The 27,842-nt window shown below is 39.7% G+C and overlaps 1 protein-coding gene across 3 annotated transcripts in view; it reads left to right on the top strand.

Annotated features, from left to right (window-relative positions):
* The window catches only part of col4a2 (collagen, type IV, alpha 2), a 39,554-nt gene that overhangs the window by 4,276 nt on the left and 7,436 nt on the right, over window positions 1-27,842 (top strand). For all 3 annotated transcript variants that reach the window (XM_055230565.1, XM_033987012.2, XM_055230564.1), the window contains exons 4-24: window positions 11,305-11,385; window positions 23,166-23,300; window positions 23,710-23,754; window positions 24,556-24,672; window positions 24,746-24,814; window positions 24,886-24,921; window positions 24,996-25,049; window positions 25,127-25,162; window positions 25,346-25,387; window positions 25,862-25,933; window positions 26,050-26,094; window positions 26,185-26,232; window positions 26,307-26,342; window positions 26,414-26,458; window positions 26,576-26,639; window positions 26,767-26,880; window positions 26,952-27,101; window positions 27,171-27,242; window positions 27,332-27,483; window positions 27,560-27,632; window positions 27,715-27,821. In XM_055230565.1, the coding sequence (XP_055086540.1) occupies window positions 11,305-11,385; window positions 23,166-23,300; window positions 23,710-23,754; window positions 24,556-24,672; window positions 24,746-24,814; window positions 24,886-24,921; window positions 24,996-25,049; window positions 25,127-25,162; window positions 25,346-25,387; window positions 25,862-25,933; window positions 26,050-26,094; window positions 26,185-26,232; window positions 26,307-26,342; window positions 26,414-26,458; window positions 26,576-26,639; window positions 26,767-26,880; window positions 26,952-27,101; window positions 27,171-27,242; window positions 27,332-27,483; window positions 27,560-27,632; window positions 27,715-27,821 (1,593 nt within the window). The remainder of the gene's footprint in view (window positions 1-11,304; window positions 11,386-23,165; window positions 23,301-23,709; window positions 23,755-24,555; window positions 24,673-24,745; window positions 24,815-24,885; window positions 24,922-24,995; window positions 25,050-25,126; window positions 25,163-25,345; window positions 25,388-25,861; window positions 25,934-26,049; window positions 26,095-26,184; window positions 26,233-26,306; window positions 26,343-26,413; window positions 26,459-26,575; window positions 26,640-26,766; window positions 26,881-26,951; window positions 27,102-27,170; window positions 27,243-27,331; window positions 27,484-27,559; window positions 27,633-27,714; window positions 27,822-27,842) is intronic.

The raw sequence follows: 27,842 nt of genomic DNA, 5'->3' as shown, positions 1-27,842 counted from the left end.
ACTCTTACTTTTACAATTTTTCTACTTGTACTATTTTTGGCTACTCTACCCACCTCTGATTATTATTATTAGTAGCTATACTGTACAATATCCACACACTAATCTTAAGTGCTTTATAATAAGGTCAGCAGTAGCAGGACGACACGTGACTGGCCTCTCGAATGCTTTCTGCTGGAGGAAGGTGTTCTTCCGGATGGAGGGGACGATGTCTGCGTGTGATAAGGCCCAAAAATGAATGGCACATCCCCTGCCAAAATAAAGCTGAGATATTGCATGTGCCTGGTCTCAACAATGGAGGGAAGAGCTCATTGTGTGGGGCAGCAGGAAGCAGAGGCTGGATGAGAAGTCCATGTGTGGGGCTCCTTGTCTCTGCATTGCTCAGTAAAATGATCTTTCCACTAAGGTGTTGCCTCAAAGCAGACCTCACTGACCTGCATTCTCATACTGCAACTTTTGGCATGTGGAAAGAATGTGTTTTTAGCCAATGCCCTTGTTATTTAAAGGTGCACAATGCAACTTTTCTGGTGGACGGTCTGCCGCCTGCTTGTTAAATCTTTGCTTGGAATATTACATATTATGGCATTTATCTATCTTGTATTCATTCAATTAGAGGCATTTTTACTGTTAAAAAATACTTGGCCTAGTAATGTCACCTGCATGTCTCCATGAAGATCATTTCAAATATTTCAGCTTTTTTTTTTATTTCTCTGTTTCAGAACAGAATTCTGTTTCTCTCATAGCAATGCTTGATTTGATAATGCATTTTATTTTCTTGTGTAGAGTATAAAGGTAACTGAGATATAGACTTGAAAAGTTAACAGTGGGAAATCTTTGATGGATTTTAATATTAGCTTCAGTTTTGTTTTCTCTGGAAACGTGAGAATTTTTTGGTCAGCTCTTTGCAGTACTTTTTGTTGCATGATAAAAGGCCTGACGTGCTTGGCTGCTTGCCCCCATTGGTTAACAGTGCTGAATGCAGGTCAAATAAACATTTTTTCAAAGTAATAGACATATTTTGTCTGATATGTGGATTTGTTCCCATGCTCACATGAATAGCAGAGTGAATGTTATTGTGTATAATCGTCTTTTTCCACATGCAGATATTATAGACCAGATTTCAACCTCGGTGAAGTCATTTTTAAGGGGTATTCACGGAGCAGAATTGTGTGAAAAGAAAATAGATTATGTGAAGAATTCTCTAAACAGGAAGAGGAAATAGGGTGGAGTTACTCTGTCACAGTTGTTTTACAGTCAGTCTGGACTCGGCTCCGGCAAGAAAATACTCAGGGTGGAATCAATCAAATGCACCTACTACTGTGAGACTGGAGATCAATCCATTGGCTCTGCATTCTGTTCTGTGATACTAGATAGACCTGTGTATTCACTTATACAACACACTGTACGGTACTGTACATGGACATTTTTTTGTTAGAAATACTGCTAGCATTTGAAGTGGACTCATTATTAATAGATATCATTGAAGGACACTTACTAGTACTTATTTACTTACTGTTAGTTGTACTTATACATAATAATAACAGGTGATCTTATCTGGACTCCCTTAATTAAATAGAGCACTGGTTAGAGGCCCATACTGATGTTGACTTGTGCCTTTTCAGACACACATTGCACACGTAGGCTACTGTACTCGTAACTCTTGTTAACATGGAGCCTGCAGTGCTGCTAAATACCAGTGGTCTGATCCATTGATAAGGACACGTCATGCTTCATTTACATTCCCGGTCATGTGTGACAGCCACAGATGCACCACAGCACAGACTGCACAGGAAGATTTTGAGATTCACTGGCCGTAATTTACACAAACTTGAGTAAACTGTATCATTATTTAGACCAGATCTTATTCACACTTCCAGAACAATGAAGCCTATGTTTATGGGTTGGTTTAATCTCATATTAAGGTTTAAATGGGTCCCAGAAGGTCCCTCAGTAACTGTCCAACTGTCTTCTTCTCACAGCTTCTTTCCAGTGTGTGAATGGGACAGGGGCCAGTTGGACTTTCACTGTAAATCTCTTCATCTGCATGTGTCTCTGCTCATCTGATTCCACTGTGACATGGATTAACTGATTTAAAGATGTTTGTCTCTTTCTTCACAAAACGTATGTGTATCATAGTGCTACGTCTACAAAGTGATTCAAGTATGAAAGGATTCGTGTTATAATCCTCTAGACGTGGCAGCCAAAATAAGTCCATGCACTTGTACTACGCCCTAGTCTCAGGATGCACTGCCAGCTGTAGTCTAATTGATTTGACTGAATTATATCTGGTCATGGGAGAGATGTTAACAAAATTAAACACGCACTTTGCGCTAGCGTGACCATGTCCTACTTTGTGGAATCTTTTCTCATTCTATTTTTTGCCTGCATACTTTGGCTTGAAGAACACTGTACTGTTACCATCAGCTTTCCTGGACGAAGGCTTAATCCCATTTAAGGTTTCAGCAGAAAAGACCAGGATGCCTTTTTGACTACATCTGAATGTAAAAATTCCAACCTTCTCATCAGACATGGGTAACTTTAAGAAGCAATTTTCCCCATCTGAGCTACATTTCAACACCAAGTTAACTGAGCTGTACATCCTGGTTAGAAGTGCGACCCTCTGGGAAATGGAGTTGAATTTGGAGGTGACCCAGGTCGAGCTGTATTTGTGTCAGTCCCAGGGCAGTAACAGAGGACGTGTTGACATGAGGGCCTCTGTTGTGAGCTCTGACTGCAGGTCCATAACCCTCAACCAAGCCAGGATCACATGCAGCGCTTGAGTCATGTCCGGCTTTTCTCCACATCACACTGTCCCTAAAGGCCTACAAAGATCACGTTTAGTACCAAAAAACATCAATTTGTGTTTTCTTTATTCATCTGTTCTGTTGAATCTTCCAGTAATATTGCGTTACAACCTTAAACATACTTTAATTACATGCATTTGGTAGATGGCCACATTTTTATATAGCTCTTTCCAATTTCAAGGCACTCGAGGCAACTTACGTCAAAGAATCGCTCACCTATTCACACACACATTCATATACCAGCATACGCAGACACTGAGTTAAGTGTTTTGCCCAAGAACACAACAACACCATTCATCTGCGGGCCCTACCAATGATGTATATGTTGAGATTCGAACTGCCAACCTTCATATCAGTGGACAAACGCAACCAACTGAACTACTGTTGAGATACTGTACTGTATTTTGGACGCCTTTCAGATCTTCTTGGTCATAAAAAATGCGTTGACACCTCCTGTTATGGAATTTGGCTTGTTCTTCACCATTTGCCTGTCTGTACACCTCTAAACCTCAAATATCTACCAGAATCCTGCGTTGGTTATCACAGCCGTCCTACATGTACATGAGAACCCACCCTCTCTCCTCGCAGCTGTTCCCATGGCGATACTCCATGACTCTTTTTTCCCTGTTTTTGTCATAAATCCATGGCCTGAATTTGTGGCTGTTTCATCACCCACTCCTTTCCCATTTCCCCTGAACTTCACATGTATGCGCAAATATGTTTATCTTGTGTCTGCAACATTCACTGTAGCACTTAAAATATGTATCACAGACTCGATAGCAATGTTAGCAGGAAGCATTATTAGTCCTAAAGTAGCCATTAGGGGCGGGGCAAGAATTAGCCTTATCTGCAAAATGGAGAGCTGTGGGACATGTAGTGTTATATCGAGACATGCGTCAGTTCGAGGAGCCTGCCAACAAAAATAGTGTACAAGTGTGTTTGATGTTTGGTCTTCATACACCCATGTTTTTGGTCTGGTTTAAAATCTGATATTGAGCTAAAAAGCAGGAAGCAGACACAACTGGGCGACAGTGGCTCAGTTGGTACTTTGTCCACTGATCCGATGGTTGGCGGTTCGAATGCCCCTCTCGACAGATCCATGAATCAGTGAATGGATGAGTGGTTCCTTGATGTAAAGCGCTTGGAGTGACTTGACGGTGGAAAAGCGCTATATAAAAATGTGACAGTTTACTCATTTCACCCCCACGTGATGAGCAAAATACAACGTAAAACGATTGAGTTAGTTAATACCAGCTGCAATTGGTCTTTTTCTGATTCTGTTCTAATACGTCTTTTCTAAAACGTGTTGCTCTTACTGTAAGTCACAGATGGGCTCAAGGACAAACCAAAAAGGATTTCAGCTGTTGGGTGTCGGCAGTGTGAGTTTCCTTGGTTTGAAGCTAATTATCAGAAGTAGAAGGACATGGTTCTCTTTCATTGGAAGTATCTGTGCATGGACATTGATGGTCTATTTTTTATTTATTTTTTGCCAGTTCATTAGCAGAACGCATTTTCAGCTGCACGGTTGATTGATACTGCATTTATTTGGGTTTTTGTGCGTGTTAAAGGAGACAGAGGCCGACGGAGATCATCAGTTTGGATAAAATAGTGGATTCTCAATCAATACTTTAAGCAGTATTGTTTGTGTTTTGTATTAACAAATCTAAAACTCTTCAAATGTCCATGTACGGAGGATTACTGTGTGGTTTGCTCATCAAGAACCCACTGAAAAATGGTTAGGCCTGTTGCACATCTACCTGCTAATGTCCTTTCTGTGTAACTGTGGCGATATTACACTGTGTAGAAGACATCATTGTAAAAGCTGTAAAGACAAAGTTAGACGTTTCCAATAATCCAAAGACGTTTTTCAGCTGGTGTGAGGGAGTACAGCTCGTGTGGCTGTTAGATTAAAGTGCGGAAGTCAATCGGGTCCTATCAGTCAGACTTGTTTCTCCATGAATGGGCTGCAGTGAGCTCAGTCCTGGTGAAATCGCCCAGGTGTCTTTGGTTCAACGCTTTATCCTGACGGCCATATCATTAGTGTGAACAAGAGCAGCTGGGACTTGGCACTCTGCATATATGTACATATTCACTCAAGGAAAAATGCATACAGATGTAGTCTATCTATATCGCTTATATAGTATAGTTTGTTATAAAGATCGCGAAACACATTTTAATGAACCTCACCTGGACCATTATTAGTATAGTTAAGAATTTATCATGGGCATTTGTTCGTCTCGGCCTGGCCTTCTAGAGCGTGTGTGCGTTTACTATGGTTAGGGAATTGTGGTATTGGATTGGATAAGGTGGTTTTCTTGACACTTTACGAACACTTACAGTTTAGGCAAGACAAGTTTATTTGTACAGCACAATTCATAGTACAAAGTAATTCAAAGTGCTTTACAGTATAGGAAAGACATTAAAATTACAATACAATAAATCAAAACATAAATAAACATAATAAAATTTACATTAAAGTGGAGTAGAGCGCAGAATAAAAACCTTTCAGTCATATGCACAGATAAACAGAACAGTTTTGAGCCTGGATTTAAACATTGTCAAAGTATAGTAGTAGTAAGTATAATAGTAAATGGAAAATAGCTTCTACCATAATGGAACAAGAGCACAGAGAGGTCAATGTTATAGTCATTACCGATGTGCAAACCCCACAAACTCTACTCCCTTGGGTTTTTGTTCATGTTGATTCAGCACCTATATTTGATTGATGTTGCCTTCTCTAAAGTGTGACCCATGTTATGAGTGAGGTAAGCCCATGTTTGATCTATTCTGCTGTCTCTCAGTTCATCTGATACTTTAAACTGGAGGGGCCCTGTCAGAAAACACAGTTTACAGTCCACTTCAGCTCTTCTTCAAGTGTGAAAACTGAGAAGAACCTCAAACAAGCTGACACCATCCCCAGCACCTTTAAAGGAAATACTGTTAAGAAAACTCGGTGAAAGATGGTCTATTGTTAAGTATTGATGTTGAAATGTTAAATGGGATTTCCATGTTTTCAGTTTCCCGCATAAGGCATTAAAGCTCAGTTTTTCAGAACTAGTTCATTTTAAATAATTTGTAGTGATCAAAAGTTATTAAGTAAACTTCAGCACATTCCTAGCATCATAATTATTCACCAAGTTTATAAGCGGGTGTCATGATATTCAGAAGCCAGAGCGGAGTTTTGCCATCATGGTAATGCTAAAAACAACTAGCATGCTAACAGCGCACCAGCACTTACATCCTGGTTTGCTTCGGAGAAAAGCTTTTTAAAGGGGGCTATTATGCAAAATCAATTGTTTTAGCTTTCTACACTGTTATAATAATGTTCCCGCAAAAACATGCTTGAAGAGCTTTCATGCGTCATCCATGTCTGTTTGAGTAATCTAGCAATCTCTCCCAGGCCCTATTCAGACTCATCTTACCCTCATAAGATTCTGTCCAGTTCTCAGCCCACAAGCCTACGTCACCCATGTTCCTGCAATTCTCCTTAAATATACAAAAACATGATATAAAACTGTACACAACAACTTGAAAAACCTGATGCGAAGTGCAGTAGTTTCATTAGCGGGATGCACGATGAAGGGGGGGTGACTTTGCACTGAGGGGAGACTCAAAGTGACAAAAATGAAAGTGAAACATATGAAACGTGTTAATAATTGTTTTCAGCAAATATAACATTTTCAAAACAATATAAGTAAAATCGATTTTTTTTAAATAGATGCAGACAGCGTGTTGACCCTCAGAGGTGATTACAATATTTTGCAGCTCACAACACAACTTTGGATGTATATATTTATTTACTGGACCTCTATCTCATGACAGGTCTACTTTTAGCCTTGAAATGCAGATAGACAGATTAGATAATGTATTGCTTCAGATAAATGTTTAATTTTATTTCACATAATTGCACCAATTGGCCTGGAAATCCCAGTTTTTTTAGAGACTAACTATGTGATTATGGTTTGAGATGGAGGCATTTAGACCCCCGTATTTAAAAGGAAATGTTAAAAGGATTTTTAAGTTAGTTTTCATGTAGTGTTAATACTTTTTAAGATGACTGATCATAGTTAAGAACATTTACTAAGACTATATTATACCACTATTTCAGGTATTCTTTGACGATAATCTACAAACAAACGCACTTTTCAAACTTGTACTTTACATTTTCTCAATACTTCTGAGGTCACATAGTTTGCATACCTTAAACGCATTCTTCCAGGCTATCAGTGTAGGTTACTCATCTCAGCAGAAGACCATAAATCTGCTCATGAAGCTCCAGTTTCATATGTTATTTCTGAAGTTAACCCAAATCCACGGTGTATGCACATGTAGTGTCACTTGTTTAGTCTCTGTCTCACACGTTATGATCCGGTTCTTTTGCTCAAGTTGATTTTGGATGAAGATATGACAGGAAGTGGTCGCATCTTGTGATTGTTTGGTTTTATACAGTAAATAAAAAGTCTGAAACCGCAGTGACACATTGACCACAGGCCCATCCACAGACGTACCACCCGCACACAGAACAGGCAGAGTGGGAGATGTTTAAGCTTATTATATTTATCTGTGCAAAAATGGGCCGTTTTTATTATCGTATTGGAAGTTAGAATCAATATGTTATTTTATTTATTTTTTTTCCCATAACATTTATTTTTTTCATTCTATTTAATTAGTATTGGAAATCCAAAATGATGATAGACATGATGGCTTTGAGGTTTTCAGTAGGAGTGATTAGGGACCTGGTCTGCACAGAAGCTGAGTGTTGTTCTCTACGGGCCTCGCTTTTGTTCTTGCATTTATTTTAATTTAGGAAATAGGTCAGTACGGCTTAACCCAGCTCAGCCACTGGAGGCTTCTGAAATCTCAACCTTATTCAGTAAAAAGAACACTGGGGTAGGATTTAACATAGAAAAGCACTGGCTTCAATACTGAATGGGAAATGTTAGGTCAATGGTGCTTTTTAAATAAAAAAATGTTGACTTTCTTGAAGTGCCTACACATATGTGCCTCTTCAGATTTGAATTGATTATCAAAGGATTTACATGTTAATTTTGAAATCTCATCCGTGTTTTTCAGGGCCCCATCCACAACATATATGTTTTCTCACTGACAACAGCACTGTGACAAATGAATGTTTCCCCAAGAATGAGAAAACGTACTTTCAAAGTCTGAGGAAGTGTACTGGAGATTCAAGTTTCTATTTGAATAACAGTTAAACACCAGTGTGGAACCTTGGACATATTCCTTATGCAGAGAGTCACTCATTTGGTCATCGTGAAACTTTATTGTATAGACTTAAAATAAATCTAGGAACTACACTGCGTCTGTTTTTGATATGTTCTTGATCGTAACACTTGTGTGGTCTAATGTAAAGCTTATCGAGATTAATGGTTGCTATTGTGGAAAGTAGAGTTTCCCAGACCAGGGTATGAAGTTCTCAGGACATAAAAGGTGATCCTCTCCAGAGCTGCAAACTGCACAGACTGACCTACATCTCACATTGTTGTCTGACACTCCTCATACCAAAAATATGTTTCAATCTTTGCCATATCATTACATGTATTAATGATCTTTGAGTGATATAGCTCAGTTGAACTTGTACTGATTGATTTACACTGTTACTACAGTTTTAATGGTAAATCCATGCAGTGTATTTTTCAGTGGAAGTACTTTAGAGTAATCAGGGCTAAACTAAAAATATATATACAGCATAAGGAAGTAATTTGTTCTTAACTTGTGATAATTGCTTTAAGTGTCAATTGAACTGGTAAATGATACTAACATAAGTATGTGATGCTGTTGTTTGTAGGGCAGAGAGTAGAATGCTGCATTGTAATGTTGGGTGGATACAGGATGCAGCACAAGTCCATTGTTTTTCATTGAATGAATTATTAGCTATTTTAAAGCCATACACATGGACAATGATCACATTTTTATATAGCACTTTTCCACCTGCAAGGCACACAGAGCATTTTACATCAAGGAACCACTCACTCATTCACCATTGTATGTAGGTTAATGTGGTCAGTGGATCTGACCACTAATGTGGTCAGTGGATCTGACCACTCTACTGATGATGTTTATATCTGTCATACCACAAGCAAATTCATATTTTTTGCTTAGTTTTAATGTGTTGTAAGCAAAAATATAAGGGGAACGCCTATTAGACCTGTCACAATATCACATTTATGTGTGATATATTGCTTGAAAATGTAGAAATGCTATGTAGAAAATCTCCCAGTAAACGATTTACTTGAAACTAAATGATCGTACTGACACAGTAAGCCTTAAGTGATACAATCAGCCCTTTTCCTAAATGTACAATATTCGTTTCTGTGTAGACTCTGCTCCTGACAGGGGGACAGGTGTGCTGGAGGACAGACACTCGACTGAAAGGTTTTAAGAAGACTCCTGCACACTGTCACATTGGGAGTCTTCTCTACAGAGTCTTCTCTCTCTCTATTGAAGAAAAAACATGAGCTACAATCAATAAATAGGGAATGGAACTGTTGTTGTCATGGAAGTTATTAATTTGACCCTCTACAGCTCAAATCTGATTGTCCTACAACTTAAGGTTCTTCCCTTGTGCAAAGAAAATCCATATGATCAATCCACATGATCAATATTGAGATCCAAAAATATTGTACCAGCTTTCATTTACTGAACGATAAGTGCATACAGTAGTTACCATGACAGGCCTAAAGAGTATGAACTATTTTTTACAGCTGTATATGAACATCCCAGGATAGATTACCACAGTTAGTATCTGCTAGTTACCACTTTTAGCCATTTGATTGGTTGTCATTATCTCCATCAGCACATGCCTCATTAGAACATTATCACCCAGGACCCTGAGATGCGTCTGCTGTCCAACAAAGACGTCCTGGTTGGTGCATTCCTCTGTGCAGTGGAAGAGGGTCTTTTTGTTGTTGAGATAGGGGATCATTAAAAGACCATGTCTGCTCACTATAAGAACCTCTTTGTGCTCCTGCTGCCTCTCAATGTGGGCTTTGTGCCGCGCCGTTGGATATGCCGTCAAAGTCAAGTTGGGGAATTATTTGGGGTCTTTATCTGCCACTCTGTAGGCCGTGGGCATAAAGTGACCATTTTGGACCAGAGAGGAGGGCAATGAGGCGGCTGCTATGTAAGCATTTAGTATGGAGGTGGAGGCGGAGGAGACTGCCTGGAGCCTCAAAGAAATTGCAGAAAATCTCTAAAAACATCTTCTAGTGATAATGGTTGATATTGGTTGGCAGGTAATAGAATCTGGGTGCACCTAAACAGAAGATCGGATTAGGTTATATTGACTTGGCTTCACTTGGTCATTATGAAATCTGAAAATCCAAAATCTATTATTGCAACTACTAGAATTTGTACTTGAAAGTTATGGAGATATAAGGAGGTTAAAAGTCCTATATTACACAAAATGGATGTTTGTGAGCTTTCAACCGTGTTATAATGTTGTTACCTCATCAAAAGCATATCTGGAGTTGTGTTTTGTTTCATTCACATGTTTGAGTACCCTTTTATTATTAGTCTGTCTACATTTTCAAAGCTTAAAAGGCTCTGCTCAACCTTTTAATGTCACGAAGGGGTAGTTTTCAAATTAACAGCTACTTTTTACCTTTTGTTCAGTAGAGATGGGCAGTTCCAGGCCTGAAATCATCCAAATGATTCTAGTGAAGTGTGTGATGGAGTTTAAAAACATAGTGGGGAACATAGTGGGGAACAGAGCGTTTTCTGTTTGAGAGAAGAACTTAGAGCCTAAATATGCAGGGTTTGTGTGTTAAACATGTGTGAATGAAATAAAACATAACACCAGGTATGTTTTTGATGAGGAAATAACATAAAATAGATCAGAAAATAGCATAATATGGGCCCTTTAATGCTCCTTTTGACTTTACTTTCAATGATGTTCAGGCATGATACAACTGAAGTCTGTTGTAAGTGTCTGCCACCCAAGCAGCCAAACAAATGAATAGATATTTCATATTTCCAGTCCCACATTAACACTTGCTTCATGATGACAGCATTATGTCGAAATGAATGTCCCTGGTTATCCACAAAGGTCTCCACCCCTTTGACCCGCAGACTGGGAAACCCTGTTAGTAGAACTGGCTGCTTTGATCATGTCGTGACCCCACTGATCCTACTGCCATTCTGTCACATTCAGGCGTGGGGAGGGCGGGTGGTGCGGTCGGTATGCAGACATCTCAAGACAAATTGTCCCTGCCAGTGGTGTGGTTTTGACTGAGGATGAACAGGACTTTTATGTACACATGTCCCGATGAGTCATTTGAGCCAAAACATCCTCCCCATCTTTACACTAATAAACACTTCAGCCGCACTAACAGACACGCATCGACCAATAACAAAGTACACAAGCTCTACACATTTACAATAATGTGTATAGATCATCCAGATTTATTTACTAGTGTTTATGCTGAGAACTGTATATTTGAACTTGAGATGTTGTAACACTCATGTTTGTGTGTTTGTGTGTCAGGGCGGGAAGAAGCAGAGCGGCCCGTGTGGAGGGAGAGACTGCAGCGGAGGATGTCAGTGTTTCCCGGAGAAGGGTGCCAGGGTAAGTCCCCTCTGACAGTTCTGTAAATAATGTTTCTTCCTCCTCTACTTCCTCTCTCCTTTTAGATCAGAGGAAACTTGTGAAAATGTTTTGCATTTTTTACTCCATGAGATCAGGTCAGGGGCCATTGTCATACCAGATATTAGGCAATCTTAAATGCAGTCTTTTTTGGCCGACCCAAGCCTAATCTAAAGGTACATTTTCAACACTGACTAGTATTACCTGCCTGATAAGTCAGTATTTACAAACATGAAATACCATTTTAACTGTAGCAATGCAGATTTCTTCATACTGTTTATTTGATGTAAATGTGTGAGGGAGTGTGTGTTTTAACCCCAGAATGGGCACAGGGCCAAGCGTTAACCTATGCCTAAAGTCATTATGGCTAATGACTTTCCTCACGTCCTGTGAGTTGAACTGGTGTGAAGTAAATGAGAGTCATTAGGAGACAATACAAGACAGAGGGGTGGGTTCGACTTCAGAGACTTGGACTTAGACTAAACACTGAGAGATAAGAACTGGACTGTCTTCTGCATCACTGCACACTTCACACACTCACTGTACATCAGATATAGGCCTCTAATCATGGGACCCTCCATAACATGATGTTTCAGAACCCCAAGGCACAGTCCATCCCAGAGTAACACGGCTCAGTGTAACATCACTTTACTGTCTACAGCATCATAAAATAACTTTATAAAAGTGATGTTTTTATATATTTATCCCACTGACCTAGGTGTACATGTAAAGTGTAATATGCATGTCCATTAATGAGGCTGCTGAGCGAATACCCATTTAACTGTCCCAGTGTGTCCCTGCCTCTCAGTGCTCATGCAGTTAGTATAATTATAGAACGTGATAGTAGAACATTGTGTTTGATCCCTGCCCAACCTCTGAGAAGACTCAGTTATCCTGAAATGATGACTCTAAATTCCTCCACATGAATCACGTGAGGTGAGAAGTATGTTCAGAAACACATTAACCAGACATCCTTTGACCTTTTTGTTTGAAACACCAAATACAGTATTTAGTCTAAGTTCAACTATGTGGTATAAAAGACTTAAACCTACATTGTGGTCGATGGTGTTGAAGACTCCCTGAGGAGCAATTAAAACAAGAGGAATGTTCCTGTAACTGTACTCTGGGCTGTGAGGACTGGTCAACAGCAGGCTGCCCTTCAGACCTTAAGCCCGGCTGACAGAGGAAGCACAGGAGAGCCCAGATGGAGAGAGGAAGCTGCGTTCCACTTGAGAAGGAAGTCTGAGTCTCTAAGGGTCAGCTGCCCGCTCCTCCATGTATTGTTTCATTTTCAGTCTCTGCGTCATGGCCATGTTTTATAGGTGACTCTCAACAATTACAACTAATCAATTAAAACATGTTACCAATATTTAGTTTTAAATACAGGATTTCTAACCCTTAAAAGGTTTTATGCTTAAGACCCTCCATTTGTATCGAAACTGGGTAACATCAATTCACTTTAAATGGCTGGAGAAGTTAATAAGACGCTACTGTTGGAGTGAGCAGCGACTGACGCAATAATCATTCAGAGTGTGAAACACCACCCCGCAGCCGTGTTGCTTAAGTGCTCTACTCTTGTGTTTATTTTTTTATTTTTTAAACAAAAAAACAACATTTCGACATCTTGGGTAGATCCAAGCCTTTGCGCAACCAATATTAACTGCCCTCCAGATGGATTGACACAGATGTTTTTTTCCCTATGAGTGATGAGCTACAAGTGTTCCCAAATGCTCTATATTCAACAGCTGTCTTGTTTTGGTGAGAGACTTTATACAGCTGTTGTGATTAGAGAGATTTCATTGCACATTTTGTCACTTTTTGACGTTCTGTTAGTCACATGTAATTTTAAATAATGATCTAAATGATGGAGAAAGACCATGTTGAAATCGTACCATGCTGTTCTCAATCAAAGTTGAAACAGCATTCTACAATAGTACAATATCAAGTAGATGCATACAGAGAGAGACACTGTGACAATAGATAGGATTGTTCGGCACAGAGGATGTTGGAGTCCTCTGGATTTCTGACTTGGCAAAGCTCCTTGTCCAGTGTTCCACCCACTACTCTGGCTTTGTGAATCGGCATGCAGAAGTCCCACCAACCCTGCCACCGCACATCTGCTAAAACTGTTCAATAGTCATTCAAATTAAGCAGATAATAACACAATAAACTTCTTGTAGCTGGTTTTAGCTGTGAGGTGATTCACAAAAGATATAACCATCTGGAACAGTAGTTTTTGATCAACAAAACCCCCAAAAATATATACTGAACCGTTCTGGTTGGTTCACATATTTGGCCTTAATGAAACACTGTAGTGGATGATTTGGAAAGGCAAATAAAAGCATCAATGAAGATAATTAATGTTAAATACATGAATGCCACTTTTGTGCAAGTGATTTTTCTGAAATTGTTAATTCTGGTTTAGTTCGAGAAAGTCTATATAAAAATGGAAAAAAAAAACACTGTAATGTTGAAAATGCAATATTGTAATATAGATCTAAAGATATCTTCGGAAAAAGTCATTTCATTGTACGGGACATGACGCACTTAAGGAAGCCCCGCACAATGACATTCCACTGATCTTTTTATAATCTAACAGCCTGTCCTTAGACATGGGAACAAGTTGTCTGTGTTTGTGTGAGCTGGTAACAGTAGCTTTTTTTTTCATTCCAGCATTTTCTGATTCATTTTCTGACTTCATTTTGGATTTCTGAAGAAGTGTAGGCCTTAGACGTCACAGAGCGCTTGTTGTCTTGTGCATAAAGCTGAAGAACCTTGATTGAAGTTACATCAGTGCGTGCGTTCTTCATTGTTCAAACATGATTATTTTTCCTCTCAGATAAAAACGAACCGGAGAGACTAGAGAAAGTTTGTGATGTGGTGTTTCTGACATGCTGCCGGTTTGAATTAATATCTTTGGTTTAAAGACATGAGACACAGACCTGCCCTAAGAGATGCAATCAGTGGCCCCATCCACTCCAGTAGCCCTGACCCCAACTTATGAACTGCAATGTAATGATGAAAAAATGTGTTACTAAAGCCATAACACTGGAGGATTTTTTTTAAAGCTACGATCTATGAAAAGATTGAAGATCACAGAGGCTGTCTGCTGCAGTCTGAAGTCAGTAGATAAATGGGAGGCTTAGACAAACAGACAGTGGAGCTGAAGCTGTGAGCATGTGTTCATATACAGCAACATGCACTGTGTACGAGTCCATCACTGACCCTCACTGCGGGTCACAGACTTTAAACATGCTGCTGTTTCCCAGTGCAGATCTGGGAAAATATACAGAGGTGTGCTGCTTGTTTCCTCCCTATATGTACAACTGGTCAGTATGTCAGTCAACAGGAAGTAACTCCTAACATTTGTACTTAAGAAAAAGTACTTTGAACATAGTTGTGGGGTTAGTAGTTATAGCAATGAGTGTAGTTTTCTTATTACATGTATGTAGTGGTAAATACTATCTCATCAGTCTGGCACATTTTGCATCAGCAATGTTAGCTGTGAGTTATGCATTTTGAATACTTTATTTCTATATTGTAAGAAGCAATACATAAAATGTATATTAAAAAGTGTATATTTAAAAGAGATTCTGTTTTTCCATTTGGTCAGATTGTTACAGCGCGTGACCCTGCGTCCTATTCCAGCTGTGATGTGGTTTTAACTGTCCACATTAAGTCCACATTTAAAATGATGGCTGATCTTTAACAACAAAAGCACCCTTGTTGCCGTGTGTGCCGTCACTCTCATGATTTAAACAGATCGTTAGAAGATAGTTAGCCACTGTTAAGGTCACTGTTCACTTGGAGCAGAGACAGAGGCACTTCAGCCTGGGAAATAGGCTGTACTGGCTCTATGCTTTTGTTTAGCCTTGTGATGCCACTAGTTAGGTCGACATAAAAGAGCATTCGCTTGGACCGATGTGAACCCAACAGACGTATTCTGGACCACAGTAAAAGGCCGGTCCCAGCGAGCTTTAAACAGGAGGTCACGGAGTGGCTCCGCCATGACAAAAAACATCAGTAAAAGAGCAAAAACGTTAATTAGTTATTTCAGTGTACATAATGGCCATAATCACATCACTATCTGGCCTCTATCAGACCCAAGTGGGTGAGTTAGAGCTCTGATGTGACTTGATACAGAAGAGGGGCTTATGAGGACTGCGTCATATCTTTAATATTTGGAGAAAGATGTACCCAGTTTACCTTAAATCTTCCCATGTATCAAAATAATGACCTCATACATGAGAGGTAGTATCTCTAACCACTCTGCCACCCTGCTCAACAAGACAAAATTACTTCTCTTCCTCTTCCTGTTTAAAGTTACTATTTCTCATGATGTTGTCAATCCTCACCAGGCTCCATTTCCAGTATTTACATTGTCTGCGATATGTATTTGCAGCACAGACAGTAGGGACTATATAAGTTATGAGCGGTGAAGAGCGTCCTCGGGGTTTGAGGTGGAATGTGGCCAGAGCTGCGGGTCGCCACGGCAACGACATGTGTTCCCCATCAGCGCTGTGTTGTGAAAACTACAACAGAGGCCCACAGCAAAGGAAACAATTAGATATCCAGCAAGTCCACCCACGTGTAGTCCTCCCCAAACCTTCCGGCTTTTCTCAGAACCTCATATTCCATGGAGAGGAGGATGTGGTTATGTTCTCGATGTGGAAATACGTGACGCAAATGTAGGAATTAATACACTGTTTCGGAACATAGATTATGCAGACACACAAACACACATTCAGAAGAAACTGGCTTGTTGGCAGCCTGCATCCACAACAGCTGGGGAGACAGCAGGCGGTACTAGAGCCTCCTGTGGGAAGATGCAAAACGCTCCAAATTGGAAAAGGCGATGGTCCAAAGCTGCCAGAAAGGATCAGTGGTTAATCTGTTTATAGGTGTCATCTTGAGGACTCTTCACTATTCAAAAGACAGAATATTTACTTTGTTAGCCTTGTTAGTTTGTTCATTGGTTGGGTAGAAGAAAAGTATTTAACTGTCAATTTAATTTAATTTGCCCTATGGTAGTGATTAATGTGTATGATGCCAACTTTCTCCCTTCTAATATTGGCACAGAAGAATTTGTTTAAGAGGTTGGGTTTATTCTTGCTTTGAACTACGCTTTTCCTGAATTGAGATGATGTTTTATTGCGAGTCAGTGCCTTGGCGAAGGTCTTTAATCTCCAACTGCTAATTGACACTACGATTAAAACGAACTCAAGCTTCTTAAACTAAAATTAACTGCTGTGATTTGGCAGATAGTTGCAGAGTTCAGCCCAATTGACAAACTTCAGCCAGTCCCAGATCTTTTGCAGACCAATAGCATCATTTGATTGTCAGAGTTAATGATGACCTCATGTGATTTTAAACTCTTCACTTCATCTGAAACAATACACAACCTGACGTTCCCAGGGTAAGATGTGTGAGTGTCAGACGGAGCTTTAATCAGGATGGTCCCGTGATGACTCTACAATTGCTCTGATAAATGAAAGTATAGGATTAGATAAGCCCGATTTAAGCGATCCAGGCTCACAGGTGTTGATCTTAGGTGCGGCCGACACCTCATTGAAACACCCCGCAGCTGTGTCCTGTTTATACACACACATGTGCTCGGAGCTGGGACTGGAGATGTCTCATTCCTATACTGTGAGGCAATAGTGCAGGTGTCAGGCCCCGAAAGACTACTGGAATCATTGGAGGTCCAAGTTCCCAGACTGGGATCTCCCCCTCAGTCTGGGTCTCACTCAGAGCTCCTTATTAGCAGATTTGTCTAATATGTCTGGATACTGTCACTTATTTGGCATATGTACGTGCACGTGCCGCTTTCAGATATGAATCTAAGCTAGACTGAAGTATAGCCGCATGAGAACCAGAGCCAGTAATGACAGTTCAAACGTCATATGTTTTCATCCTTACATTGTCTTTTAATGGGATGAGTCAGAGGGCTGTGCTATTGGGCCGTAGTATTAAGACTACTACTCATGTTTTCCCAATTACTGAAAGTAGCTCTCTGTATGACGCATGTCACAGTCTTCCAAACAGAAGTTAGATGTGGGACTGGACTGAGCAGTGGGAAGTAAGCACTAAAGCAGCCAGAGGGAGTCAAACCTGTGCTATGGGCCAGTTCCAAATCTACAAGAGTTGGGTTTGGGAGGGCATCTGGTGTAAAATCAAAGAGAAATGTGTGTACAGGAAATATTATAGCAACCCTAAAGATACTTGCACATATAAATCGCTCAAAATACATCAAAGTACTGTACAATCTGTTTACATTAGCAGTATTGATGATGGCACTAGTAGTTGTAGTATCATTGTAATGCACTTTGGAGCATGTATTTCTCTGTGTTGTCGTAAGTTTGCACATGAGGCTTATTAAATGCTCTTTGGATTTACACAGAGTCAATTCAGGACAACAGAAACATTAAGATCCCCTCCTCTGCAGCTGTTTTCATAGAACTGTGAGACTCCGGGGTATACAGACGCAAGCAGCAGGGAGATACAAAACGCAAAAACAAATGTACAAAAACGGTCTTAAGTTCTAATCTTAAGTGGCTCATTATTTATGGAAAGCTGATCTGTAGACGAGACCATGTGAAATCTAAACATTCGCTCATACATTTCTAAACACCATCTCTACATGTTTATTTACCCAGCCCTGGATGTCTTTGGGGAGTCCAGTGGTGAGCCATCCCCATCCTCGGGGCCTTAACCTGGCTCACTGCTGGGGAACGGACCTCTGCTCCCCCGGGCCTCATATACAGGGATATGGATGTACAGGAAATGAGGCCGACAAAAATGTGTCCAACAAAAACACATGAGCTGGTGGAGGCAAGTCACTGAAGACTGATGGTGGGAGTCTGGAATGGCCGGACTCCCTCACAGTTTAACTGCTGGTGATAGTAGTAGTAGTATTATTATTATTAGTAGTAGTAGTAGACTGACTTTTCCACAATACCTCTTTTAACTTGCACTATATAACTTTTCTAATCGAGGGTCCACCACCTTGTTGTCTCTACGGAGATACTGTTGCTTTGCTAGGAATGTTCCACAGTATGACATTAATCTTCTCCATGTACATCTACAGAGAGACAAGCAAGTACATCACCTGGTCACAGCACATAGTGCTTTAGGTATTTTTGATGAATAAAAATGCTGTATTGAAATAAATGCTAAAATTGCTAGAGTGTTAAGTTTAAGACAATATTATGCCATTTCAGACAAAATAATAACATCTTCATTGAGCCATAACCGGGCCAGATCCAACATCAGAAAAGTTACACATGGCAATGATGGAAGCTCTCTCATTAATCCAATATATAAAACACCATTGAGATATTATGGTCACGATAATGTCTTGACTCCCCCTGGTGGTATAAAATAAAGATGCATTCAGAATGATTTGACATTTTAAAACACTAAATAGACTACCATTTTAGGATAATTTTGTCTATGTGCAGTGCATCTTCACCGCCCCATCACTTTCTGTCTGACTTTATTCTAAACAGTTACTAATACCAGTGTCTTACTTAAATACATCGCTGAGAAGGACTGGCATTCCTCTGCACTGAGCTCACAGACATTCACTGAAGAAGAAGAGACACTTGAGTTGATTATAAGTGGAATGCTTGTTATGTGAGCTTTATCTAATAAGTGGATTTTTAGTTAAGTTTAAAAATAACCTTATCATCCTGGCATTTTTAGGTAGGAGTTACACCTTTGTCACGTCACTCCAGTCCAGATTTTTATCAATATTTTGGCATCCAATCTTTGTTTGTGCAGACAGTCACCAGCGGAGTGAGTTTCCGGGCCCTTGTTTATGGATTATTTTATTCCAGTCCCAGGTCAAAGGTCTGTTTGCAGGGCTGTGTGTTCCCATCCTGTTCCTACTGCTGCGCTCCCAAACTCTCCTCCCCGGGGGCTGCTCTGAGCTACAGGGAAAATTGATGGTGTCAGACACAGGATCTTTTAATAGGTCGTTGATTTTGGAATGAGAAAAGTAAACACAAGCCGGTCTTCTTAAGGGGAGGGCAGAGGGAAGGGTCGGAATGGAGAATGGGATAGGGGTCGAACGTTATCAGGCCAAACTTAGTATTTGATTGTAGAGGAATCGGAAAGTTGGAAACTAGAGAAGGCTAGCGATTAGGTTTCATATTGATGACAAATGAAGAGAATAGGTTATCATTTTATACTCAAATCATCCCTAACTTATACAAAGGCGTACATGCAGGTGGGCACAGTGTGTTGCCTAAAGACACAGCAGCAACATGCAATGCAAGCGTATCATTTTTACTTTTAGTTAGTTACTTTATCGTCCCCGCAGAGACATTTGTTTTGACAGTTGTACATTGCCATTTCAAAGGACACACATCTGTCACACATCTAACCTTTTTAAGAGTTTCTGAGATGACAGATAAGGTTTGTGCCCCATACCTGACCTTAACAAGACACTTTATTTCATTCAGAATTGTATGAGGAATAGGATTTATTCTTACTTTTATTTTTAACTTCTAAAGAATAGCATTATACTAGTGACTATACTTTATTAGCTTAGTATGTATAGCTGTTGTTGTAGCTGTCGCTTGCTTGTACTGGCTGCAATCTGAGCACTACTTCACCCTGTGTCTGTGAACGACAGACAGGAAACTCGCCCGCCGCACTTATCTCACACCTGCACTTCTGGATCTTATTATGTAGTTGTAAAACGTCACCCACAGTTCTCAGCGGCGAATGACCACAACACGTCAGGCTTAATTTGAGGTTTGGTTTAGATTACTTCACTTTATCTGCTCAAGTTCCTCACATGTTGCTGTGTACCTCCTCCTGCATTCCTCCAGCTGTAGTGTGAGCTGGGGCATCTCATTGTCAGTGAAGTATACGCCGTGTGGTCAAAGGTTAACGCCTGGTCATTTTTAAAGTGCTTAAGTAAAGAAAGGAGGACAGCAGTGGTGCTAGAATATTTGTCTTCTGGGTTCTGTTCAAGAAGCCATAAGCAGTTAGCTCATGGTTTCTTTCTGATTATTGTAGGTTAGGGATTTCCAGATTAATCATTGGTTCGTTGATGATCGGGATTATTCAGGTCTCTGTCTATATTCTAAAAAAGTAAAGCGAAATGTGAAGTGCGTTTTTTTTGCGTTTTTTTGTGTTAACTTACATGTATCACTCAGAAAAAGGACGTGAACGAACGAGACTTAAAATTTCACTGTAAAAAGTCATCAAAGCATTTCTTATTTGGATGTTTATAAAGTCAAAGTTTTAGTTGTGTCTTGAATTTAGGGTTCATACACATTTGTAGCATTTTAATATCTTTCAAATCATTGGTAGACACTGGATAGAGTGAGTTTGGGCGGCTCGTAATCCCAATGGGCTCAAAATCAGACAATCACTTAAGTTTATTTAGTCTATGAAGGAAATCTGAAGCAGCGTGGAAATGGAAACAAATTGCAAACAAGTCTTACAAACTTATAGGCCAGTTTACAACACCGTATCTGTCTCTTAACGCCAAGTCCTGTCTTCCTTGATATATTCACTATGATAAAACAACAGATGTTTTCTTCCTTTTTCAAGTCCAGCTTCACCTCAAAGTTAAACCCAGGGGCAGCCACAGTTCACCTGCACCGCACTGCTCCTGTCCCGTGTCCGCGTGTCTGTAAGTGCATGATCGATGGCAGCCCACAGCCCATTACGGAGCTCACGAGACACAAAGGCTTAAGCTATGACGCGAGCCAGCTGCAATAGGTACAGTTACAGAGAGGTCAAAGGGTAGCGCTAGTCTCCTGAGCTTCATAATCTGCTAAAATCATGAGCGCCTTCAAAGATGTCCACGTTTCCTTTCACAAAACTGGGACAAGCTCGTAAGAACACCTGGACTCCACAGCACAGATCTCGAGTTCTGTCACAGTCTAAAAATACGCAATATATAGTCCTGTTTTATAGCATCTACCGGTACTTTGTGTAAATCGTGCGTAAATTTGTGTAAAATTTTGTCAATATTTTGTCAATATTTCCTAGTAATTGTTTTTATTTTTAGTGCAAATTCAAATTACAATTAACATTCAGGAGATTTTCAAAGATTTATAAGCAAATTTTAGACCTGTAACATGAAATAAATGTAAAAATCATCACTAAAAACAAATGCAAAATGTAGTTTGTGAGTCATATCTGAATCAAACACTTCCGGCCTACTTTTAAAAAAAAACTCTGCACAGTATTGTATTTATATGGCGATATTTCTGATACTGTAAAAAATGTGAGAGGAGTAGCCAGCAATGTTTTTACTGTGTATGTCTCCATCATATAAGACAGAAAGGTCAGGCAAACAAAAGAACAGCCAAAGGAAATGCAGAGGTATGCAGGGAAAGTTTGTGGAAAGGAAGGGAGGAAATTCTCAGTGGAAGTAGCATTTGCATTAAGAATGAGGAGGAGGGTGATGAAGAGAGATAGGCAAGGGTCAGAACAGTTTTTACAGTGGTTTAGTTTTCAGAAAATTCTATACAATGTCTGAAATGCAATACAATGTTGCAACGTCTCCAGAGTGGTATAATTAACTATGGTCTGATCACTTACCTGAATTATTCTAGATACCCAGATATAAACTTGAAAACAAAAAAACAACAACTTCAGGGCCTTTGCTTTAGGTAGGCCTACACATTTACAGTAGCGGGTGACAGTAGCTCAGTTGGTAAATTGTCAGATCCACTGATGATGCTGTAGTTGTGTCCTTGAACAAGACACTTAACCCACCCACCTTGCCCCAGTGTCTTGACGACCACCTTGAAAGCGGAAAAGTGCTATATAAAAATGTGACCCTTTACAAAACAGCACTGTGTAAATGATTAGTTGAGAAACATAATGCGTTGCTTGATTTATGTCCTTATTTTGATTGTGATGAATTGATTCGAGGTCTGTTTTGGGTCAAGTTCATGTCAAGTCTCTTTTTTTTTCCAGTGCAACAATAGAAGGTGGCAGCTTTTCCTTCCAGACACACTTTATCAACCACTCGCACTGAGGATGTAGATTTTTTTAATATATTGATATATTTGGTTTTCATTACTGTGTCTCGCTCTCACAGCTTTGGAATACTTGTTGTCTGACTCCACAGTGTATTTTTATCATCCCCCGATCTGTCTGGGGACAAAACTTTCTCTGTTTATTCATTCTCACAAAACTCAGAGGGTGCAGCTGATTGACCTTTGAACTCTCTGTCCATTCAGCACTCATCTTCCCATAATGTTAGGGTACATGTGTGTTTCTATGCTCTAATGATTCTGTATCTCCTTTTACAGTTTTTTACAACAATGAAACTTTAATGCACCTTCCACTTTATATGAAGATATCCGAAAGACATCACAGACTTCACAAAGCCTTAATCCCTTTAAGAGTCAAACAGGCCTTTGTGATGAGATGTTTGAAGTACAGGTTGTATCAATTGAACACATTTAGATACAGTAAATTACTCTGAGAGAATAGCATTAATTTATATTTAAATCATTGGTGTGTGTGTAGTTGTTTAGGGATTTTCTTTGTTTTCTTTTTTTTTTTTTTTTAAGTATTATTTTTAATACTTTAATATGTTGTAAACTCTTTAGCCACTAGATGGCATAAAATTGTGGAGGTTCTGTTAGAACAGGTTACCATAAATACAGCATATGTCTCCCTCTAGTGTTGAAATGAAGAATATCTTAGGTAGGACTGCAAAGATTTTTCCTAATTTCCTCATCACTTTCTCTAAACCGCCTGTTTGCTTTGTCTGTATTGTCCAGGGTTCACCTGGACCACTGGGTCCACAGGGGCCCCAGGGGCCCCCGGGACGAGCAGGGGACCCAGGCATCGAGGGCCAGAAAGGACAGAAGGGGGATCGAGGACAAGGGGGGGTCATGGGCCCTAAAGGCAGTGTGGTAAACTATCTGCTTTTTATTTTCAGTTCTATACTAAAGTGGGTAATAATATTCACATCTACTCAGCTGCACTCACTACAAAAGAGCAAAGTTGATTTATCAAAATTTTCAAAAATGTATCTCTGGGACTTTTCTTTAATCTAATAGATATACCAAATTAGCAAACTCATGTGTCTTCTATACCTCAAACATAAATCAGACTTTAAGTTCTGTCAGTGTTTCTTTAAGAAATGAATTACAAAAATATATTTTTGTATGTCTATGGTGACAACATAGTAATCTTTGTTAAAGGTACTCTTATTTGAGTACATTTAAAAAAAAAATCTACCCACCTCTTCTTGAACTTGTTATACAGATCCACTGTATGTATGTATTATACAAAAAACAAAACTTGTGTGTACCTTCACAGGGAATGACCGGTGTCCCTGGTTTCTCTGGAAGTGATGGAATACCTGTAAGTATTCCAAGTATTCATACATTAACAACTGACATTTTATTGGATTGTACTACTCTAAATTCTAAAGAGGAAATATGTTATGCTTTTAATTGGCATTTTAACTGTGCATGTGATACTTTGGATAATAATGGTGATCCTTTTGATCTTGATTATGTTGAATCTGGACCTCTGGCTGAGAACAGTCAGATTTTCTCTGTAAAACCTTTTAGTTACTTGGAGGTCTTAAATACATTCCACTCCATAGACCCCAAGAAGTCCATGACTTTGATCCAAAACTTCTATTACCAGCTGCCCCACATTTAATTTAACTTCTATTATATATGTTTAGAAAATGGTTGAACCAGAATTATGGAACAATGGAAAATGGCACATGTTTTTACACAAAGGTGGGACAACTAAAAATGTAAATAATTTCTGTCCAGTATCTAAATGACCTTGAAAAAGGTTTAGAAAAGTTAGTTGCAAGTCAAATTGCAAATTATTTAAATAAATGCTCAATTTTGAAGTGTTATCAGTCTTTATCAATTGCTAATACAAGTCTAGTACTCTCTTTGGGCAGCCAGTCACTCTCTTGCCCCACTGATTTCATCATTTTTTTCCTCTGTTCTTTCCATACATATGTAATTAGATCCTTTTACACATCTATGTATTTGTAGTAATATCAAGAAATTCTTAGCACAGCATTGTCTGAATGATTTTCAATATTAACTGCATCGAAATGAGCTCAACAGCGCTCTCTCTGTTGGCACTTGGAACTATACATATAATACATGTATTAACTTGTGATATACTCTGTAGGGCCACCCAGGACAAGCTGGACCCAGAGGAAAGCCAGGAGCAGACGGCTGTAACGGGACTCAGGGAGACTCAGGACGACCAGGACAGCCTGGCTACAATGGGGTCCCTGGTTTACCTGTGGGTTTAACATTCTCTTTAATCTATGGCTGTTTTTACAAAGTGGCTGAAACATTTCCTTTTGGTCTGTTAGGGGCTTCCAGGAAGAAAAGGAGAGAAGGGAGACTCACTAGATCTGAGTGTGTTCTTGGAGCTTTACAGGGTACACAAAGCAAAATAAAGCTCTATATCATTTACTCAATATGCCTAAATTATTTTCTTGTAAATCCTCAGGGAGACCCGGGCTTTCCAGGAAGCAATGGGATTTTTGTAAGACACAAAACAATGCAATATTAGGAGTCATCATTCTGAAATAATTAAAAAGTAACCATGTTTGTGCTCAGGGACCTGTTGGAAATCCTGGATGGCCTGGAAGCAAAGGTATTCCTGGTCCAAAGGTAAGTTTGTAGACAAGTGATTTATTCATGAAGCACAATACAGCTACTCATTATCTTATTTGCTTTTGTTTTTAAAGGGCCCTCCAGGCCCTCCTGGGCCCCGTGGGCCACAGGTACGTTTACACAAACACTGTATGAGTATCATTTTTGCATAATAGAATACATTTTGATTATATACTATAGTTATTATTATTCTCCTCATAATTGGCTTTAATGCAACAAAATACCAAGGCATATTGTGAAGAACGTTTAAGCAAGTTAAAATAGATTGAATAAAGTGTTGACTGTTGTCACAGGGCACGATGACCAAAGTCTTCAAAGGAGTCAAAGGAGAACCAGTAAGTGGGCCATTATCAAAATCAAAACAGACAACTAACAGATACGATAGAAGTGCATATATATCAGTAGCAGTGTCTGTTCAGCCTGTCACATAGACCTGTGTAACAGGACAATATCACAATAATGTTGAAACTACTCTATGTAACTGTCACAGTAATATCTCTACAGCAGAATAAACAGTAAAGCATTTTCTAAATGTGTGACAGTGTAAAAAAAACCAAAAAAACAACATGAGCTGCAATGAATAAATTGTAGAATGACACAGTAGTTAGTACTAACAACTAATGGTTCTCTTACCTTATAATGAGTCAAAAATGTGTGCAAAGAAAATCTACACATAAATATTGAGACCCAGAAGATATTGTTCCAGGCTATGAATGATAAGTCTATAAAGTCATGATTGTGACAGGTCTAGTATTAGCCATTGTAAAAATAGTGATTAAATTATTTCCACTTCCTCTTTCTGTCACAAGGGGGAGACAGGACCTCCAGGGTATCCAGGAAACTCTACTCATCAGCAAAAACAACCTGGGGACCCCCCATCTGTGAATAACACTTCAATAAACTTCCAATATTGCAAATAATACATATTAATAATTTAAAAAAAACATTAATAATACACATTTACAAGTGACTTATTGACCATTACCTGTTTTTTCAGGGACCACAGGGTGAAAAAGGCCTCAAAGGAGAAAGAGGAGATGATGTGAGTTATTTAGCAACAAATCAATTCAATTACAGCAGTGATCCTCATCAAAATTAAAATAATTTTAATGCTATTTTTATTGTATTTTAGGCTGACAACAAAGGAGAAACTGGTGTGATGGGGTTCCCTGGCCCAAGGGTTTGTTTTTACACACATGCAAATCTCATACATGCCATTTGTAAGAAGCTAAATGTGTTTTTGTGGGTGTATAGGGCTCTCCTGGTGCAGATGGGTTTCCTGGACCAAGGGTAAGTGTTTGGAACTAAAAAGTGCATTATACTTCAAAATAATGTCACTCATTTACTCACTTTCGTTTTAGGGGGAGCCGGGTGATCCAGGTCAAAATGGCAAAGTTGGTTCAAAGGTAAGTCTGCAGTGAGTCCTCTCGATATGCACAGTACACTTAAACAGATGCAACAGATTACAAGAGGTTTTTTTTTTCTGATGACACAAATGCAAATGTCGAATGGATTTGTTTCAGGGAGATAGAGGCGAAGCTGGAGAGCTCATCTCATCTGGGTCTTTATGGCCCTGGGGAGAATCAGGTAAAACAACAGTTTTAATAAACTAATAGATTGGTAACTTTTCATTTTCTGTAAATCAATTTGTTAAGTAATTACATTTAGTATAATGAAATGCATTTTTTTTTATCCTTTGACTTGTGCTGATAAGCTGGCCCACCTGGTCCTGCTGGTGAACAGGGACCACAAGGAGAGAGGGGCCAGACTGGTGACCCTGGTATCTCTGGACCCCCAGGACGTCCTGCCTTTGATTCGCAGCAACATGGTCAGTGGTCATGGTCAAGCTGTTCTCCACCTTGTATCACTAATACTTCAAGTAAATCATTTTTGTTTCAGTCTTTGATTTTTTTGGTCCATTTGGTGAGAGGGGGGACCCTGGAGACAGAGGTCATATTGGAGAACCGGGTGTTGCTGCAATTGATCCAGGACCTAAAGGCGTGAGAGGTCGACCAGGAGTCAAGGGCCAGCCCGGACCCCTGGGATCACGTGAGTGACCCTCATAATCAGTGTAATACTGTTGTAGCTGGGATACTGACTCTATGTGTTGCTGACAAGTGAGCGAGTACTTTAAAGGAGCTCCTGGAGGAAGAGGACGGCCAGGCAATGCAGGACTGAAAGGACTCAAAGGTGCATTAAAATGCTCAGCACAATCACAATGTGGTACAATTTTGCTTTATTTTCTCTGTTTAATGCTTGACACTATTATGTACATTCAGGTGACCATGGAGATTGTGAATGCAGCTCTGCCAACTCACCTCCTGGGCCACAGGGGCCAGCTGGAGAACAAGGGGATCCTGGTATGACAGGAGAGTTTGGCCGAGAGGGGGACATTGGAGACCCAGGTCTCAGGGGGGATGACGGAGTACCTGTGAGTACTGTACATAGGTACACCAAATACTTAAGAATTGTGTTTTGAAAATCAAATTACTTTTCTGTGAATGCAGGGATTTCCTGGCATTGATGGTGAGCCAGGGCCTAAAGGCGGAAAAGGTACCCTGACTGTGGCCACAGTGAAAGGTGAGGATATCAATAATATTACCATAGTCCACCAGCATCGACTACACCAAACTGACTGTCTATATCCATGTGGCTGGTACAGGATATCGTGGTGATCCAGGTGACACAGGCATCAATGGTGAGTCTGGAGCAATAGGGGCTCCAGGTCCAAATGGACTTCCTGGTTTTCCTGGGAGTCGGGGTCCTCCAGTAAGTCTGTTGTCAAATAAT

The sequence above is a fragment of the Periophthalmus magnuspinnatus genome, chromosome 21, assembly GCF_009829125.3.
Source record: "Periophthalmus magnuspinnatus isolate fPerMag1 chromosome 21, fPerMag1.2.pri, whole genome shotgun sequence".
In the NCBI taxonomy this organism is placed as follows: Eukaryota; Metazoa; Chordata; class Actinopteri; order Gobiiformes; family Gobiidae; genus Periophthalmus; species Periophthalmus magnuspinnatus.
Note: the sequence above shows the minus strand (reverse complement) of the source record. Positions and strands in the feature narration are given on the sequence as shown.